This window comes from Heterostelium album, assembly GCF_000004825.1.
Source record: "Heterostelium album PN500 unplaced genomic scaffold PPL_contig9, whole genome shotgun sequence".
In the NCBI taxonomy this organism is placed as follows: Eukaryota; Evosea; class Eumycetozoa; order Acytosteliales; family Acytosteliaceae; genus Heterostelium; species Heterostelium album.
Window position 1 is genome coordinate 769,898 of NW_008805086.1, and position 16,515 is coordinate 786,412.

Consider the following 16,515-nt stretch of genomic DNA (forward strand, 5'->3'; position numbering starts at 1 on the left):
TTATAATGTTGAAGAATTCTAAAAAAAGAAAACAAATAGGCTTGGAATAAATAATAATAGTTTTTATAAATAGAAAAAGGAATAAATAATATATGTTTAGATTGGATATTAGGACTGAATTTGAATATAAATTCTTTTTAATAATAAGATTAAATAAATTGAAAATATAATTTAAATAAAAACAAATTTTTATAAAAATATATATATATATATATAATTTTTTATACGATATATATATTGTACTTTTAAAAGTTTACTTTTTTATTTAAATGTCCTATCTAACTATTTATAAATGATCATGTTTAATTTATACCTTATTATTTGTTTTTTTAAAAATCAAACATAGATGTGATTTTTTTAGGTGAAAAATTAAACAGGTTAATATTTAAAAATAACAAATCATTAATTGTTGAAGCTGCCTCAACACAAACACAAGTTCTCAAAAAGTTTCCGGTCACTTCCATGACTTGGAGTAGTATTTTCAGAGATATCACTATTCTAAAGATTTATTTGCAGTTTCTTAGCTTGTACATTTAAAGAATTCTGTAAAGACGAAATCAAAGAATTGTCAGTGTTCCTATTTAGTGACTGATGAGATCGCTTTGCCTGTCAGTTGGTTACTTCGATATTGCCAGAGGGTTTGAATAATGGGCATAGATGTGAATTTGTTCTGAACACTAGTGGGGGTATTATGAACCTGATGCTGTATACCACACTTCAGCTTATTACCATTTTGGTCATACTATATCGATTGGTTTTTTTTTTGTTAATATTTAAAAATTAAAATAAAAAAGAAGAAAAAAATTAAACACACAACCAATAATTATTATTGTTCATCTCTTAAAGAAAAAAACAAAAAATCAGGACATTCTCATTATCATTGATACTAGATTTGAAAACAAAAAAAAAAAAAAATGAAACACCTTTAACTAAATTATAAAAAAAGGTTAAGAAAAGATAAAAGAAAATTAGTGTTGTTTTGTATGAAGAGTTAGGTGCAACCATTCCTATTTTGTTGATTGATTTTTAAAAATAATTTTTGCTAACCCACACTTTTTTTTTTTGTAAGTCAAATGGGGTGCAAAACTAGCCAATAGAAACTGGATTTTCAATCAACATGTGTTGACTGAACAAAATTGTTTTTAATCGATTTCAATTTGAATCAAAATATTCTAAAAATATTTTTTTAGGGGGCGATATGTCAAAAGTCGAATGATCGACAAATTTTTTATTGGGTCAATCATTAATAAGCGATAATTGATAGAATGCACCATCTTTTTGTTTTGTTTATTTTTTTAATCTATTTTGATAGCTTTCATACATTTAAATGATTACATTCAGATTTGTTGCTAAGGTTTAACGAGCTGAGCTTCTTTTAAAAAAAAATAAAATAAATGTTAAAATAACTTTCTTTTAAGTGATTCATTCTAGCTCGGATACAACATTGACATCAATACTTTCATTATCTATGGGTCAGATACAATAATTTATCAAAGATAATAATCTTTTAAGTAGAGGACCTTTTTTCTTTTATTTTGTTTAAAAAACTAATTTTATGATTTATTTACTTTTTTGAAAGAATAATAAAGTTTTGAGTTAATCCTTGATCTGATTCAACAAATTGATCAATCTTGAAATCAGTTCTTGAAATCAATTGATTCCACTCTGATTTGTTACGAACTTTTCCATTAAGCAAGTTCATCATATCTATATTGATATTAAAAATTAATAATTTAATTATATTGTAAAAATATATAAATATACATACGTAAATCAGTCCATGCAACATATCTTTTCTTTAATGAGAAATCACCAGCAGAATCTTCACCCATATGTTCTGCAAGATAAACTTTACCGTTTGTTCTAATTGCTTCGGAGACATTTGCTAAGATTTCTACACATTGGTCATCATTCCAGTTATGCAGCACCCACTTGAAAACATAACAATCAGCTTCTGGAACTGATTCGAAGAAGTTTCCTCCAACATCTGAGAATCTTGGGTCGAGTTGTCTTTCTCCTAACTTTTTGAGGTTTTCAAATACAATTGGTTGATCAAAGTTCAATCCTTGTTTAATTGTTGGATAGTTCTTCAAGATTTCATTTAACAATCTTAATAAAATTAAATAATATATTAATAAAAAATATAAACAATTTAAAATTAAATATTATACTTACAAACCATGAGAACCACCAACATCACATACAATTTCGAATTTACTAAAGTCACCCATTTTAACCAAATGTTGAACAGATGGAGATGACATTGAAGCCATTCCTTTGGTAAACTCGATATCTGCTTCTGGATTCTTCTTGAGGAAGTCCCATAGTGATGTTGAATCTAAACTCTTGAATCCAGAGGTCTTTCCAGTCATTACTGTCTCATAAAGTGACTCCCATGATAAATAGAAGGCTGTACCACAATGAAGGAGAGCTTCATCACGGGTGACTTGGTTCAATAATTGGATAGAAAGATTGGTGTGTTGGAAGATACCTTTCTCCATTCCTTGGCCAATACACTCTGAAAAGAAACCTTCGGTTGACATGGCACGCATCATACGGTAGAGTGACTCTCCATGGGCACCAACCTCAGTGGCAATATCATAACATGACTTCTTTGATTGAACAGTGTTTCCAAGCTTTTCACAGATTCTTAACTTGGCACAGATATAAATACACTTTGTCATTTGTTGACCATTGTAGAACTTCATTATTGGCATGTGTTGAACGGCACTACCCAATAAATTTAACATGGCATCTCTATCCATGGACTGAAATATTAAAGCTGGATCCATATTTTTGATATTAAATAATTATAATTTTATGAGGATTATGAAAAGTAGATAGATAATTGAACAACAAGAAGTAGATTTATAATGAATCGATAATGAATTTCCATTTTTTTTATACTAATTGATTTTTTATAAACAAAAAATAATAAAAAAATTAAATAAATATTTTTGTTATCAAAGTTGGGGATCATCACCTGGATAAATTTGTGGTGGTTAGATAATAATTTATTTTTAAGAAAAAGAGTGAAGTTTTCATCTCTCGGCAACTATTCAGAGTATGCACTCAGAAGAAGTGTCAGCCAATAAAGTGTTGATCTTTGCAGAAATTATCAACATTTTTTTTATTGACACTTTGGTGAACTATTTTACAAATGGGGTAATATGTACATTTTGAACGAGACCTCTTTTCAGCTATTTGAAAATCTCCAAGTTAACTTTTAGATTCTGGGTTTGCAACAAATGAATTTTTTGTTTTGTGGTGTTAGTGCTCAATCTAACATCAGTGTCGATTCATTTTGAAAAAAAAAAACTTTTGCAAAAGTTTTTGACAAAAAAAAAAAACGGTTTTGTTTTAGCAGTTCATTCGATCAGTGAATTTTAAAAAAAAATGACACACGATCTTTTTATGTCTTTTTTGGGTGCATATGTTTTTTTTTTGCCCATTTAAATATTTTTTTATTTTTATTTATTTTTTAGTAGTTTTGTCATGACCGGCATTCCACTAATGTTTTTATTATCTTCTTAACTTATAAACAAAAAATATTAAAGAAGAAGTTAATTTAACTGAAACAATCGATTATGTTAGTTTATTGGATAATCTTGAATCCTATTTAGAGATGAGATAGATCTATTGGTTGGAACTGATCAAGTTGTAAATTTTGGTTGGTAGAACATCTTAAATTTTTTATTTATATATTTTAAAAATCTATTAAATAGTGAGTGGTAAATCATCGGTATTAGCTAGTGCTTGTCATATGATTAATACATGTTCAACTACTGGATAAAAACAATAATTATGATTATAACGATGTTTTAGATATTAATCTCTATTTGTTATTTATTTATTATTTTAAAAAATATGTTTAATTTCATTCTGTCACTACTAATCATGTATTTGTAGTACCTAAATAAATATAATAAAATAATTTTATTTTTTTAAACTTTGATCGATTGGATTAATGCGTTAATAGAACTGTTGGTAATTTGTTTGGTTGTAATGTTGGTAATGTTAAATTCTTTTTGTATCCAATTCTTTAGTTGAACAGTCAAGAGTGAATCGATTCCATAGTCTTTGAGATGTGTCTCTGGATTCATTTTGGCTTGACTCATTGCGAGAAGATCTGCAACTTTGGTTGTCACCATATCAAATAGCGAGTTTCCAGTAGATTGGTTGGCTGTTGATGAGGTTTGAGCTTCTTCAAAGTCAATGTCTTCAACTTGAGAGATATGTTCTAATTTGGATCGAAGCAAACGGTATTGCTCAAATAACGATTTATAAGTCATCTCCACAAGTATTAGATGAGGAGAATCAATAGATTCGTTCAAGAACAATTTCATTCCACCAAGAATGTGTGATACCGATACCAATTTGAATCCAATCATCTTGAGGAATGTGGATACTGATTTGTTGTTGGCGACTTCTCCACCTCCTCCCAATGCACCCCACGACACTGATAGACCGCTCAATCCTTGGCTTCTACGATATTGTGCCAAACCATCGAGTACTGAGTTGGCAGAGGTGTAAGCAGATTGGTTGGATGAACCTATAATCGAGAATACAGAACTGAATAGAATAAAGGAGTTCAACTTCCAACCTTTGGCCTCAAAGAGTGAGTGAAGATTGAATGCACCAACTGCTTTGGCGTTGTGAGTACCTGACAAAGTATCGGGTGAAATCGATTGTGGTTCAGTATAATCATAGACTGTGGCAAAGTGAATTACTGATGAAACTGGTGCGATACTAGAGTCAGAGTCGTAGATTGATTGGGCAGCTTGATCCAACAATTGATATTGACTGACATCAGCTGAACGATAGTGAATTCGAATGGAACTACCTCCATACTTCAATTGATTCATAAGGAATTCTAATTCCCATTTCAATTGAGATCTGGAGAGAACAATGACATCCTTTAAACCAACTGGTCGATTTTCAATGATCCAACAAAGAAAGACCATGGCAATACCAGTTTGTCCAGTAATAAGGAGAGTCTGACCGATTTGATTCATCTTGGAACAACTATTGACAACTTGTTCAAGTTTACCATTTGATTTAAGCTCTGGAATTATTGATTTGTCAAACATACTGAAATCAATAACAATCTTGGTGGACTGAGATTTCTCCATTGATTCGAAAGCATCTTTAATTTGGTTACATGGGAATACAGTGGTTCTTTGGTTGGTACTTAGTTGGTTGTTTTCAAATTGTCTGAACAGTTGATTCAAATATCGACCAATCAATTTGGATTGGCTCAATAATTGATCAATGTAAAAGGTTTGGTATCCACGATGATAGGTGAAGTTCTTGATGTTCAAACTGTCATTCTCCATCAAATTTTGAGTTGAGAGGTCAATGATTCTACCGGATGGTGCCAAACTATCAAAGTTTGATTTCATGAACGATCCACTTGGAAGAGTATTGATGATGAGGTCGACACCACCAATCGATTTCAATTGATCTGAGAATCCATTGTCGATGCTATTCAAGTCAACTTGAGAATAGTAACCAGTGATAATCGAGGAGAATTCTTGGAGGACTGATTTATCACAATCAACAGTAACGTAGATATTACCTTGATGTTTCTTGGACTTCAAGAGACTGAGCAATGCTATCCCTACACCATGATTGGCCATATGAATCAAAATTGATTCAGATTCATCGAGGTATCCCATCACAAATGCTGAGACATTGGCAGAGATAAAATCTACTGGAATTGAAGCAGCTTCGGTATGACTGAGATTCGATGGTTTATGGACAATCCAATCATCTCTAACAATAACATGAGATGCAATGGCAGAGTATCCCAAACCAACAACTTGATCACCAACTTTGAACTTGTTACTGTTACCAGTTCTTGTTACAATACCAGAGAATTCCAATCCAAATGGAGGATTATAGATATCACCACTGATGAACATGTTTTGTGAAAGTTTTTTCTGGTAGTAGAGCAAGTCTTTTGGTGTTACACCAGCTGCCATCACCTTAACTTCGACTTGGTTGTCCACCAACGATTCAACCATTTCTTTAATTTCAAATTGTAAATTAGAGTCAAGTCTACAATAGAGATTGTTGTTGATTGAGAATGATGATTCGTTATTATTGAGTGGTGTGATTGGTTTCTTGAAAATACGTTGGACATTGGTTGAGAGCAGAATTGGTGAACCTTCAAGACGAATGACATATTCCTTGTCATATGGACTGGTAGAAAGTTTAATGAGGTAGGAAAGTGGTACTTCAGAGAGTGTCTCCATTGTCAAATCAATAGAGATCGTCGACAATTGATGGAATTCCATAAAGTAACGATGGATACCAATGAGTGACATATTGAAAAAGTTGTTTGAGTCAACTTGGGCATTCATTGTGGTCAAGACGGTAGTGCAACTGGTAAGGTTGTTCTTCAAGAGGATCTGGTTCAATTTAACAAATTCGAATGTCTTTTGTTGATAGTTATCAACCTTTAGTTGATCCAAGCCAGCCAAGTATACAATGAAACACTTTGTTCCATCTCCAATGAATTGTAGGAATTTCTCATGATTGGAAACCAATGATTGTGATTCGAAAATTTCAATTCTGTTGGCATTGAGAAGTCCTTGATCAACAAAAGTTGTCTCGATTTCATTTGGAGTTGGTCCAGCAGTGATAAATGCAATCTTGTTGATTCCTTTGATTTCTGGTTGTGTGATGATCGAATGGTTTTGGATGATAGAGAATCCATTGCTCATAGTATGGACATTGAGATTGGTACTGAGTGAATTTACCATTGTATTGGTCAGTAGGAGTTGACCACTTGGAGCAAGTAATGATTCCAATTGGCTGAAACTGGCAATCTCCGAGGTAATGACAATATCATAGCTTGACTTTAATAAACGTTTGTCAATATTGTCATTGTTCACCATGTCTCTACATTTGAAAAGTAGTCTTTCATTGGTGATGTTTAGTGATTGCTTGGCACCAGTGTTGATAAGAGTGTATTCAACATTGATATTTGGATTGGATTGCAAAACTTGTGATTCTATCAAATCGATTAGAGTCTGTGAGTTTTGAATGTTGTTATCCAATATTTTAACAACCAATTGACTGTTCTTGGTTGTCAAAGAGTTGAGTAGTTGACAAACATATTGGTGAAGTGTGACATTTGAAAGTCTAATGGTGGATGGAAGTAGCTCTTTTCTTTGCCAATGTTGAACGAATAGAGTGTTGTTTGGATTGGTAGGTGTGTCTTGTTCAATTCTTTTAATAAAGTGGCAAACCATCTTTTCACCAGTCACCAAAAGAGATCCATCTTCGAGGAATACTTTAACTTTAGCAATACATGTGTCGGCGGAGTTCGAGAGAATGTGAACGTAAACATAGATATGGTCAGGTCTCACAGCTGGAATATTACCAGAATAGATCTTCATGTTGCTCAAACCTTCGAATACAAGTTCAGTTGCATTTATTATTACAATCAAACCTTGTGCACAGCTATCGAGTAACGGTGTATTGAAGAATGTTTCATTGTCAAAAGAGGAAACTGGTGGATTCATATTGACGGTTGACAAACAACAATCACGTCCCATCATTGTGGATTTGATACGACTGAACGATGGGCCGAATTCAATTCCAGAGTTCTTGATCTTTTGGTAGACTTGTTCGTGTGACAACTCTGCATAGTTGCATTGTTCTCTGATGGCTGCAATATCTACTTTTCCAATGTTGGAAGCTGACATTGATGGATAGACAGAGACACGACCAATTGCAGATCTGGTCCATTCGTCAGTGTTATGATTCTCTTTGAACATATATTCAACTTTATATTCATTCTTGGAAATCTCGATAAAGTTGGTTTGTAGGTGATGTTGTACTCCTTCTTTCAAGAAGAATGGATACTTAAAGTCGAGATTGTGGATATAGACATCGCTACCTTTGAAAGCACGAAGAATATTGTCAACATAACCAGTTCCTGGGAACAATGATTGTCCTTTGATTTTGTGACCTTTAAGGAACGCAAATGGTGCCTTTCCGACATCGATGATTGAGAGGTAAGAGAATCCTCCTGTGCTGTTGTAGTGTTTGTGTCCAAGATGATTGTTGGTTGGACCTTCCAAACGAATCTTCTTGAATGGTAATGGTTCAGCCCACAATGGCATTGAGTTGAATTGGTATCTTGGTAATGTTCCAGCATTGTCCTTCCACATCTGATTTCCAGATCTCTTTAAAATGGGATATTGATTTGAAAAGTTTAGTTTGACACCATAGAGATAAACTTGTGCCAATGTTGTTTGGATCAAGTCTATTTCACTACCTTTTCTGTTGAGTGAAGAAGCAACTAATGGTTGTGTTGATGATGATTTCGGAATCATCTTTTTAAGGTAGAAATTTAAAGTTGGATGTGGTGAAATTTCAATAAAGATTGCTGGTTTGTTACCACTTTGTTCACCATTGATTAGTTTGAATATGTTCTCCATTGCTTTATCGAAAACAACTGGCATACGAAGATTATCATAGATATAGTTAATATCATAATCTTGTTTTCTTGAGAATGTTCCACCGGTGACTGTTGAGAAGAGTGTGACATTGCTATCGTCTTCGAGATACTCAACACTGGCTATCGGTGATTGTAATAGTTTCTCCTTGATAACCTCTTGTCTGGATGAATGGAAAGAACATGGTGTTGTCAGCATGATCGCTATAACATTCTTATCTTTCAAATGGTTCATCAGCGATTGTAGAGTTGATTCGTCACCAGTGACAACAATTGAATCTGGAGAATTGTAACAAGCGATTTCCAATGGATATTTCTCAGAGTAGTTGTTGAGATATTCATTGGCACTGATTCCAATCGACAGCATTCTTCCACTTCCAATGGTTTCGTTTTGGAGAGTGGCACGATAGTAGACAATCTTGGCGGCTGTGTATAATGAGATATATTTGGCACAGTAGGCAGCTGTAACTTCACCAAAGCTGTGACCGACAACGATCGATGGATCGATACCCCAGTGTTTATACAATGCCACCAAACCGATTTGGATGAGGAATATCGAAGGTTGTGCATTCACTGGCTTATGGATGTCGGATTCATTAGTTCCTTTGAATGTTCTAAGTCTTGAAAGTACTGAATAATTGAAGAATCCTTCGAGTATCTTATCGCATTCGTCAACAGCATCTCTGAATATCGGTTCCTTTTCATAAAGTTCCAGACCCATTGTGGAGAATTGTGGTCCTTGTCCACAGAAAACAAAAACAATTGGAATGTCGCTGGTCTTGCTGAACGAACCCAAACTTGTATCTTGATCTGGTGCAACAAAGGTTCTCTCTTGTTTTTCAAACTGCTCCCAACTGTTGGCAACAACAATCTTTCGATTTGAAATGAAGTGCGATTTCGATTCGACTTGATATCGAACAAAATGTTCAAATGGAATTACTTTTGACAATTTAGATATGTTATTCTTAATCATGTCAATGTATTTATCGACAGATGCTTTCGAATTTCCAGAGAAAGGAATTAAATAATTTTCAAGACCTAATGAAATAATATTGCTTTTCTAAATAAAATAATTATTAGTTTTAAAATAAAAATATAAATTGTATTTTATATTTAAGATTTTTTGCTTACCATTTGAATTGATTTAACAGATTTATATTCTTCTAATATCAAATGACAATTGGATCCACCCAATCCAAAGCAATTGATACCTATTCGTATGGTTCTATCGGATGGGAATGATTCCAACTCAGTTTGAATTTTGATGTTCCATTCATCACATTTGATTCCTGGATTTGGTGAGTTGAAATGGATGCTTGGAACCAGTTGACGGTTCTTCAACATCAGACAAACTTTGATGAGTGAAGCGACACCAGCAGCAGCTTCCATATGTCCCATATTCGACTTGATCGATCCTATTCTTAGAGGCTCCTCAGCGGTGTGGTTACCTTTGAAAACAGAGGCAAGAGCACCAACTTCGGTTGGATCACCTACAGGTGTACCGGTTCCATGTGCTTCAACATAAAAGATATCGGATGCACTCAAACGAGCGTCTTTCAATGCGAATTCTATATTCTCTGCTTGAGCAGTGCCAGATGGTGATGTCAGTGTTGTCTTGTTGTTACTTCCATCGACATTGCTACTTCCACCTTTGATAACACCATAGATTCGGTTTCCATCACGAATGGCAGCATCTAGTCTCTTTAAAATACAGATACCAGCACCTTCAGCTCGTACATAACCATCTGCATCAACATCAAATGAATGACATTTACCAGTTTTACTTAGTGCAGCTATTTAAAATAAATAAAATAAATTTAAATTAATATTATTTGACAATTCGTAAATCTAGAATATGCGCCAAAACAACTAATATTTCAACCCCCCTTTTAGATTTTCAACTCATATTTAATATTTTTTTTTTTGGTCCAATAAATTTCTTTTAAAAAATCATATAAATAATTACCTAAATTACTTAAAGAAATAGTTGCGGAAGGTTCAAGTAAATCATTGCATCCTCCGATGACAGCCATTTCACAAGCACCAGATCGAATAGAATTGATTCCGAGGAATGCAGCGTTGAGCGAGGAGGAACATGCAGTATCGAGTGTCATTGAAGGACCACGCAAATCAAAGGCATAAGACAATCTGTTCGATACAAATGTCAAAATGTTACCGGCCAACAAGTAAGGTGACATATCGGTGAGAACATTACTCATAATCATTTTATAACCTTGGGTCATTGTTCCAATGTAGACTGCAGTGTTACTACCTCTGACAGTATCATATTGTAGCTGAGCGTCTTCAATTGCCTCCCAGAGGATCATCATCAACAAACGGATTTGTGGGTCGATTTGTTCAGCCTCTTTCTTGGTCATACCGAAAAACATTGGATCGAACTGTTTCCATTCATCAAGACTCACAAAACCACCAACATTGCTGGTGACATACTCTTGGTCAACATAACTTTGGGCATAACGGTTCGGATCCAATTTCGAAAGGAGATCGCTTCCATTGGTCAGAGCACTCCATAGATCATCTGGTGTTTTTGTACATTGGTTGTTGGATCCTGGGAATCTCATACCCATACCAATAACTGCAACATCATGCTCCTGATAAGTTGGAATATTATTATGGGATTTCATTTTACAAAATCTTAGACCTAAATTTAAATTTAAGAAAGTATTACAAAGATTAAAATTCAAATATGTTAAAATGAAAGTATTTGTGAAAATTTATTTTAATATGATGGAACTTAATGTTTTTTTTGAATAAAATAATATAATATATATATAATTTATAATTAACAAATTAATTAATTCAATTATTTATTTTATAGTTAATGGTTTATGTTGTCCAACGTGTTTCCATCAAATTAAAATTCATTGCAAAAACATAATGAAATTAATTTATTCTAGATAATCTAGAGATTAGGATGAAATGTATATAGGTCATAGGTTGAAATTAATAGATAAGATTAAAATGAATTCCAATTTATCTTTGTTTAATATAGGTTACTACTATTAAAATTAGAAAGAAAATTTCTAATTTAAAAAAAAAAAACGAAGATAAAGAAAATTAATTTAGATATATGTTCTATAACCTTTGTCATTTCTTATTGTTATATGACAGTTATTTCATCTAAATGTTTTTATGCTTAACGTTGTCAGTAAATACAAACTAAACATTTTTTTTTATGATTCTCAAAAATAATATTTAACAAAGAGATATTTTTAATTTTGTCATAAATTTTTCTATAACGATGTAGATTCATTTTTAAAAAAAACCAAATTTAATTGCAAATGACCGACTTCCTAACTGAAGTTCTGTATTAGTTTATCAAAACTGTAAAAATGAAATCGATTCAATAAAAAAAACATTATTAATCCACTCCAAATCACAACAAATAACTTGAATTAAATAGCTATTAATTATATCTTAACATATCTTAGGTAGTAACAAAATCCATTATAATATAATAATAAATAACTCTATCTTTTTAGTTCCAATAATATATTTGTTTATTGAAAGAAAAAAGAGTAGGATTTATTTACTTTTTTTGAAAGAAGAATAAAGTTTTGAGTTAATCCTTCATCTGATTCAACAAATTGATCAATCTTTCTTCCAATCGACTATAGTAGTTGACTCATGAACACTGAAAATCATTAATCTTTTTTCATACTTAAATATATAAATATTGTTAGTGTTAAAAAAAACAGATACATTCATCTATGTTTTAAATGTAAATAATTAAAAAAATAAATAATTATTTTAGTTTTCCAAATCTGTAGGCATTTTTACCTCAATGATATTTATTTCTTTAAATATTTTATTTTATTGTTTTAAGATTGAGATGAGATATTCTACATGATCCAATTTTGATAGTTTTTAAGTGGATAATTTTAATTTAGAGATCGAGATTAAACTAATTGGTTGGTTGTCATTCATTGTTGTTATTTAATTATTTATTTTGGTTAGTTGGTTGGTTTAATCCAAAAATGAATAATTATTTCAAATAAAATTATGAGATATTTATAATTTGCATTTGATATTGTTTTTTGTTTTAAATAAAGTTGATTTTTTTACTCCCAATAAGTTTTGTAAAGTTGAATAAACATTTGGATGAACCAATTATGGTCTAACATTCTTATATGTGCAGACCTGCCAATGACACCATCGACACCTTTGTGCGACTCGAAAATAACATTCAACTTTATCATCGATTCAATCGGTAAATTATATTTTGAATACTCTATTGGTTTGTCTTTGATCGGTGATAATATATTTTGTAACATCTTTTTTACAACTGTCCCTGAGAAATAATAATAATAATAAATAAAATTAAAATATTAATATAAAAAAATAAGTTAACAAGTATTAGTTTAATTTAAACAACTTACTACTTTTATCTTTAAGTGATTCTTTTGGTAGTTCTATTCTTGCGGAATGGAAAGGAACGTAACCATCTTGTTCGGAACCAACTAAAATAACAAATTTGAAATGCTCAAGTGCTATTATTATTTATAGTTAATGAGTACAAGTTTTAGTTAGTATATTAAAGTGATAATGGTAAAAGTAATGAATGATGGTTTGTTATATTCATACATTTAGATTCACTTAATTTATAAAGGAAACAATCTGTTAGTGGACCATTGGTATCTTGCATAAGTAATTGCTTTAGACAAGTAGAGCTCGAGAACTTCTGCCAAACCCACATAGCAGACGGTACAAGATTCGAACCTGAAAACTTGACGCCAAGGTGTGGTGAAGACAATGAAACATAGGTATGTAACTTTGAAAGATGTTCCTTAAGTTTATTAGATGTAAGAGCACTTCTTACAACTATTCCTCCTAAAGAATGTCCAACAAATCTAAATGTATAATAATAATTAAAAACAACAACAACAACAAAGAGTGTTAAGATCAACAAATAAATTGTTTATCAAACAGCAAATCCTATCAAAGTTAACTTACGATATTCTTGTTATATTATAAAATAGATTATCTTGTAGATAACCCGATACTTCGGTTGCAATCTTCTCGCCTAGCTGTTGAATGTCGTCGAGAGTGTTCTCCTCGATCGATGAACAGATCAGGTAGAGTGCCATTGGAAAGTGGATGGAAAAGTAGTTTTTGAATTGTCGGAGATCGTAGCTGTTTCCAGAGAGACCGTGTACGAATACAAAGAGGTGTCTGCCAGGTGTGTTGGTGATAGAGAACATGAACCTCTTGCTACTCGCCGAAAGATGCTGTTGATTGAGCTCCTCGGTGATCTGCTCCTGTTCCTCCTGTATCTTCTTGAGCGCCTCTTCCTCGAGTCGCTTCAGATCGCACTCTTTCACGGGCGACGTAGGAAACTGGTGAAACTTGATCTTGTGCTCAAAGAAAATCGGCAGTGAATCGTAGACCGAGTCCATCTTGACGGGAATCGACTCGATCTTTAGCTGTTTAAACTGGAAATACGCTTGAATGAAACTAGATGTTGGTGGACTTGATAATTGTTGTAATTGTTGACTAAACGAGTTAGTTTATATCAATCAAAATTAATATATATTGATTGATTGTTATTGTTGTTGTTTGTCGTTTGTTACTTACGAAGAATCAACTAATAAAAGATCGTGAAGATCTTGAATGTGGAGGGTGGTGTGTTGGGTTCTACGATCCCAGCGTTCGATGCATTTGTTCTCGTATTGTAGCGCCAGCTTGAAGCAGTGCTCGCGTGCAACCAGCAGGAATATCTTGACGTAGTTTTCCCAGAGCGTGTAGAGTTGGTCGGCAATCTTTTGGAGATTTCCAAAGATTCGTTTCCATATCGGTATTTCTTCGAGATCGTTGAGTGAGCCAATCGATGATTTGGTGGACGATGGTTGTGATGACGATGACGACGCCGCAACAGCACTAGCAATCAACTTGTTGTCCGGTGAATTTACAGCACTACTATCAACACTACTTCCAATCGTACCATTACCACTGGCGATACTGCCGAAACTACTGCTAAACACCTCATTATCGGCATCGATGTCTTCAGCACCCACTTCATCGTCTGCTGTCACTGTCACTGTTGCCGTTGTTTTTCGTTCTTTCTCAATATCAACAACACCATCATCGGCAATCGATAACTTTTCAATCTCTGAAGTGACAACACTAGCTAAATTGTTGTTTGTAGATTTTACAGTAGCTGTTGTAGAAGTAGTAGTTGTTGTTGTTGTTGTATTGTTATTATTGTTGTTTGTTGTTTGTGTGTTGTTGTTGTTATTGATGTTATTGTTTATTCGTGGTGACTTTACAGTTGAAGTTGGTGTTCGTGCAGACTTCCAGGTGTTGTTTAGAGTTACGGTGGTCAATGGTGGAATATTCAATGGTGGAATGTTTACAAGATCACCTAGTACACCTTGTTGACTTGATTTGAGGAGTAAAAGCAATTTCTTATAGCGGTCTACAGTACGACAATAGGTTTCGACGAGATACGATTGAATCTCTTGATATCGATCACTCATCATCTGATTATTATCACCATCGGTATTATTAAAATAGTAATTCGCTAAATTGAATTGTTGTTGTAGTTGTAGTTGTTGACTATAGTTCCTACTTTGTATTGGACTAGTACTACTACTACCACCACCACCAATTCCACCACTACCACCATTTCCACTGTATCCACCACTTCCACTATTTCCATTTCCACTACTATTCATTGCAGGTGAAGCAGAACGTCTGAATGTTGATTTCGGAGAATTGCCAATGCTACCACCACTGTCACGCAATCCCGGACTTCCACTACTGACATAGCCATACTCCATCAGAGTAATGGGTATCGGTATCGACTTGTAGACGATGTTGATCAACGAAGTATTGATAACCGTCTTCAACACTGAGAAATACCAATCGGTAAAAGTAATTGGAAAGTATTGTTGTACACCACGACCAACTCCATTGATTCTAATACGTTGTTGACTAACAACTTTCTCTTCTACAATCTCTTCTGTTGCACCGCTATTGTTTAATATCAATATTAAAATTGAGTTAACATTTGTTGATTGATTGATTGATTGATATTAATGACATTGATTGATTGACTACTTACTCTTGTTCATTATGTTGAATCAATTCGAAATCCAATATTATGTTATGTCTGTAGAAATCGTTCAACGGTAGTTCCAATTGGAATATACAGCTGTTTTGCACGAGTATATACTCTTTGAAGTAGCTGATAAAGAATTGTTTGGAACTGTAGTAGTGTTCCTGGATCTCTGCTTTCTTTATGTTGTGACCGGCATCGCCAAACTTCTCAGAGACTCCCAGTATCGGTGTAGCCAGTAGATTCGTTTCATTCTCGCCATAATAGCATTTTATCCTGACATTATAGATACCTTTTCTAATCAAATCGATCACCCTTAGCGATTCTAAATAAATATAGACATTAACAATACCATAAAGTATCATTATTATTATTATTAACACAACACAAATAAATATATATCTAAAAATATTAATAATAATATAAAACCTATAATCTATAAATATGAATTATCTATCTATTTATCTAAAAATAACTATTATTATTATTATTTTGATTGAAGTGAGTTGTTTTTTAATTTTATGATATTTTTTTTTTTTTTAATTCAATCAATTTGACTGAAGATAAAAACAAAAAAAAGAAAAAGATAAGATGAAAAATAATTATTCAAAAAAAGTTGATTGATTTGTTTTAAACAACAACAGGTTGATTTTTATGCGAATTGGAACTTTTTATTTTTTTTCTATTTTTTTTTATAAAATTATTATTTTTTTATATTTTTATGTTAGCAAACATTGTTTGATTTTTTTTTTTGTATGTTTAAATTGGGGTTTGTTTTGAATATTTTTTTTTGATCATCAAAATTTTTCATAATTGTTTTTAGTGTGTTGGGGTTTAATATTTATTATTTTTGAAAAAAGGACACAAAAACCAATTATCTGGACAGCTGGATCTATGAAATAGAGATAGAAATTGACGGCCACGATATTATCTTGTAAATGAATCCAGAATTTAAAAAGTCGGTACA

The 16,515-nt window shown here is 32.6% G+C and overlaps 3 protein-coding genes across 3 annotated transcripts; all 3 read right to left on the bottom strand.

The window, feature by feature from the left end:
- Positions 1-1,356: 1,356 nt before the first annotated feature.
- PPL_04465 (uncharacterized protein) lies at positions 1,357-2,792 on the bottom strand (the record flags this gene model as incomplete). Its single annotated transcript, XM_020575367.1, has 4 exons — positions 1,357-1,372; positions 1,569-1,707; positions 1,769-2,109; positions 2,176-2,792. 4 exons carry the CDS (start codon positions 2,790-2,792, stop codon positions 1,357-1,359), a joined length of 1,113 nt encoding a protein of 370 aa, XP_020434887.1.
- A 1,152-nt stretch (positions 2,793-3,944) lies between these two features.
- Positions 3,945-11,115, bottom strand: pks25 (putative polyketide synthase; the record flags this gene model as incomplete). The annotated part of the gene is made up of 4 exons (XM_020575368.1): positions 3,945-9,530; positions 9,602-9,759; positions 9,919-10,263; positions 10,437-11,115. 4 exons carry the CDS (start codon positions 11,113-11,115, stop codon positions 3,945-3,947), a joined length of 6,768 nt encoding a protein of 2,255 aa, XP_020434888.1.
- Positions 11,116-12,082: 967 nt separating this feature from the next.
- Positions 12,083-15,913, bottom strand: PPL_04467 (lipase ROG1 family protein; the record flags this gene model as incomplete). The annotated part of the gene is made up of 8 exons (XM_020575369.1): positions 12,083-12,151; positions 12,643-12,782; positions 12,871-12,981; positions 13,076-13,341; positions 13,445-13,984; positions 14,066-15,463; positions 15,643-15,677; positions 15,896-15,913. 8 exons carry the CDS (start codon positions 15,911-15,913, stop codon positions 12,083-12,085), a joined length of 2,577 nt encoding a protein of 858 aa, XP_020434889.1.
- Between the last annotated feature and the right edge of the window lie 602 nt (positions 15,914-16,515).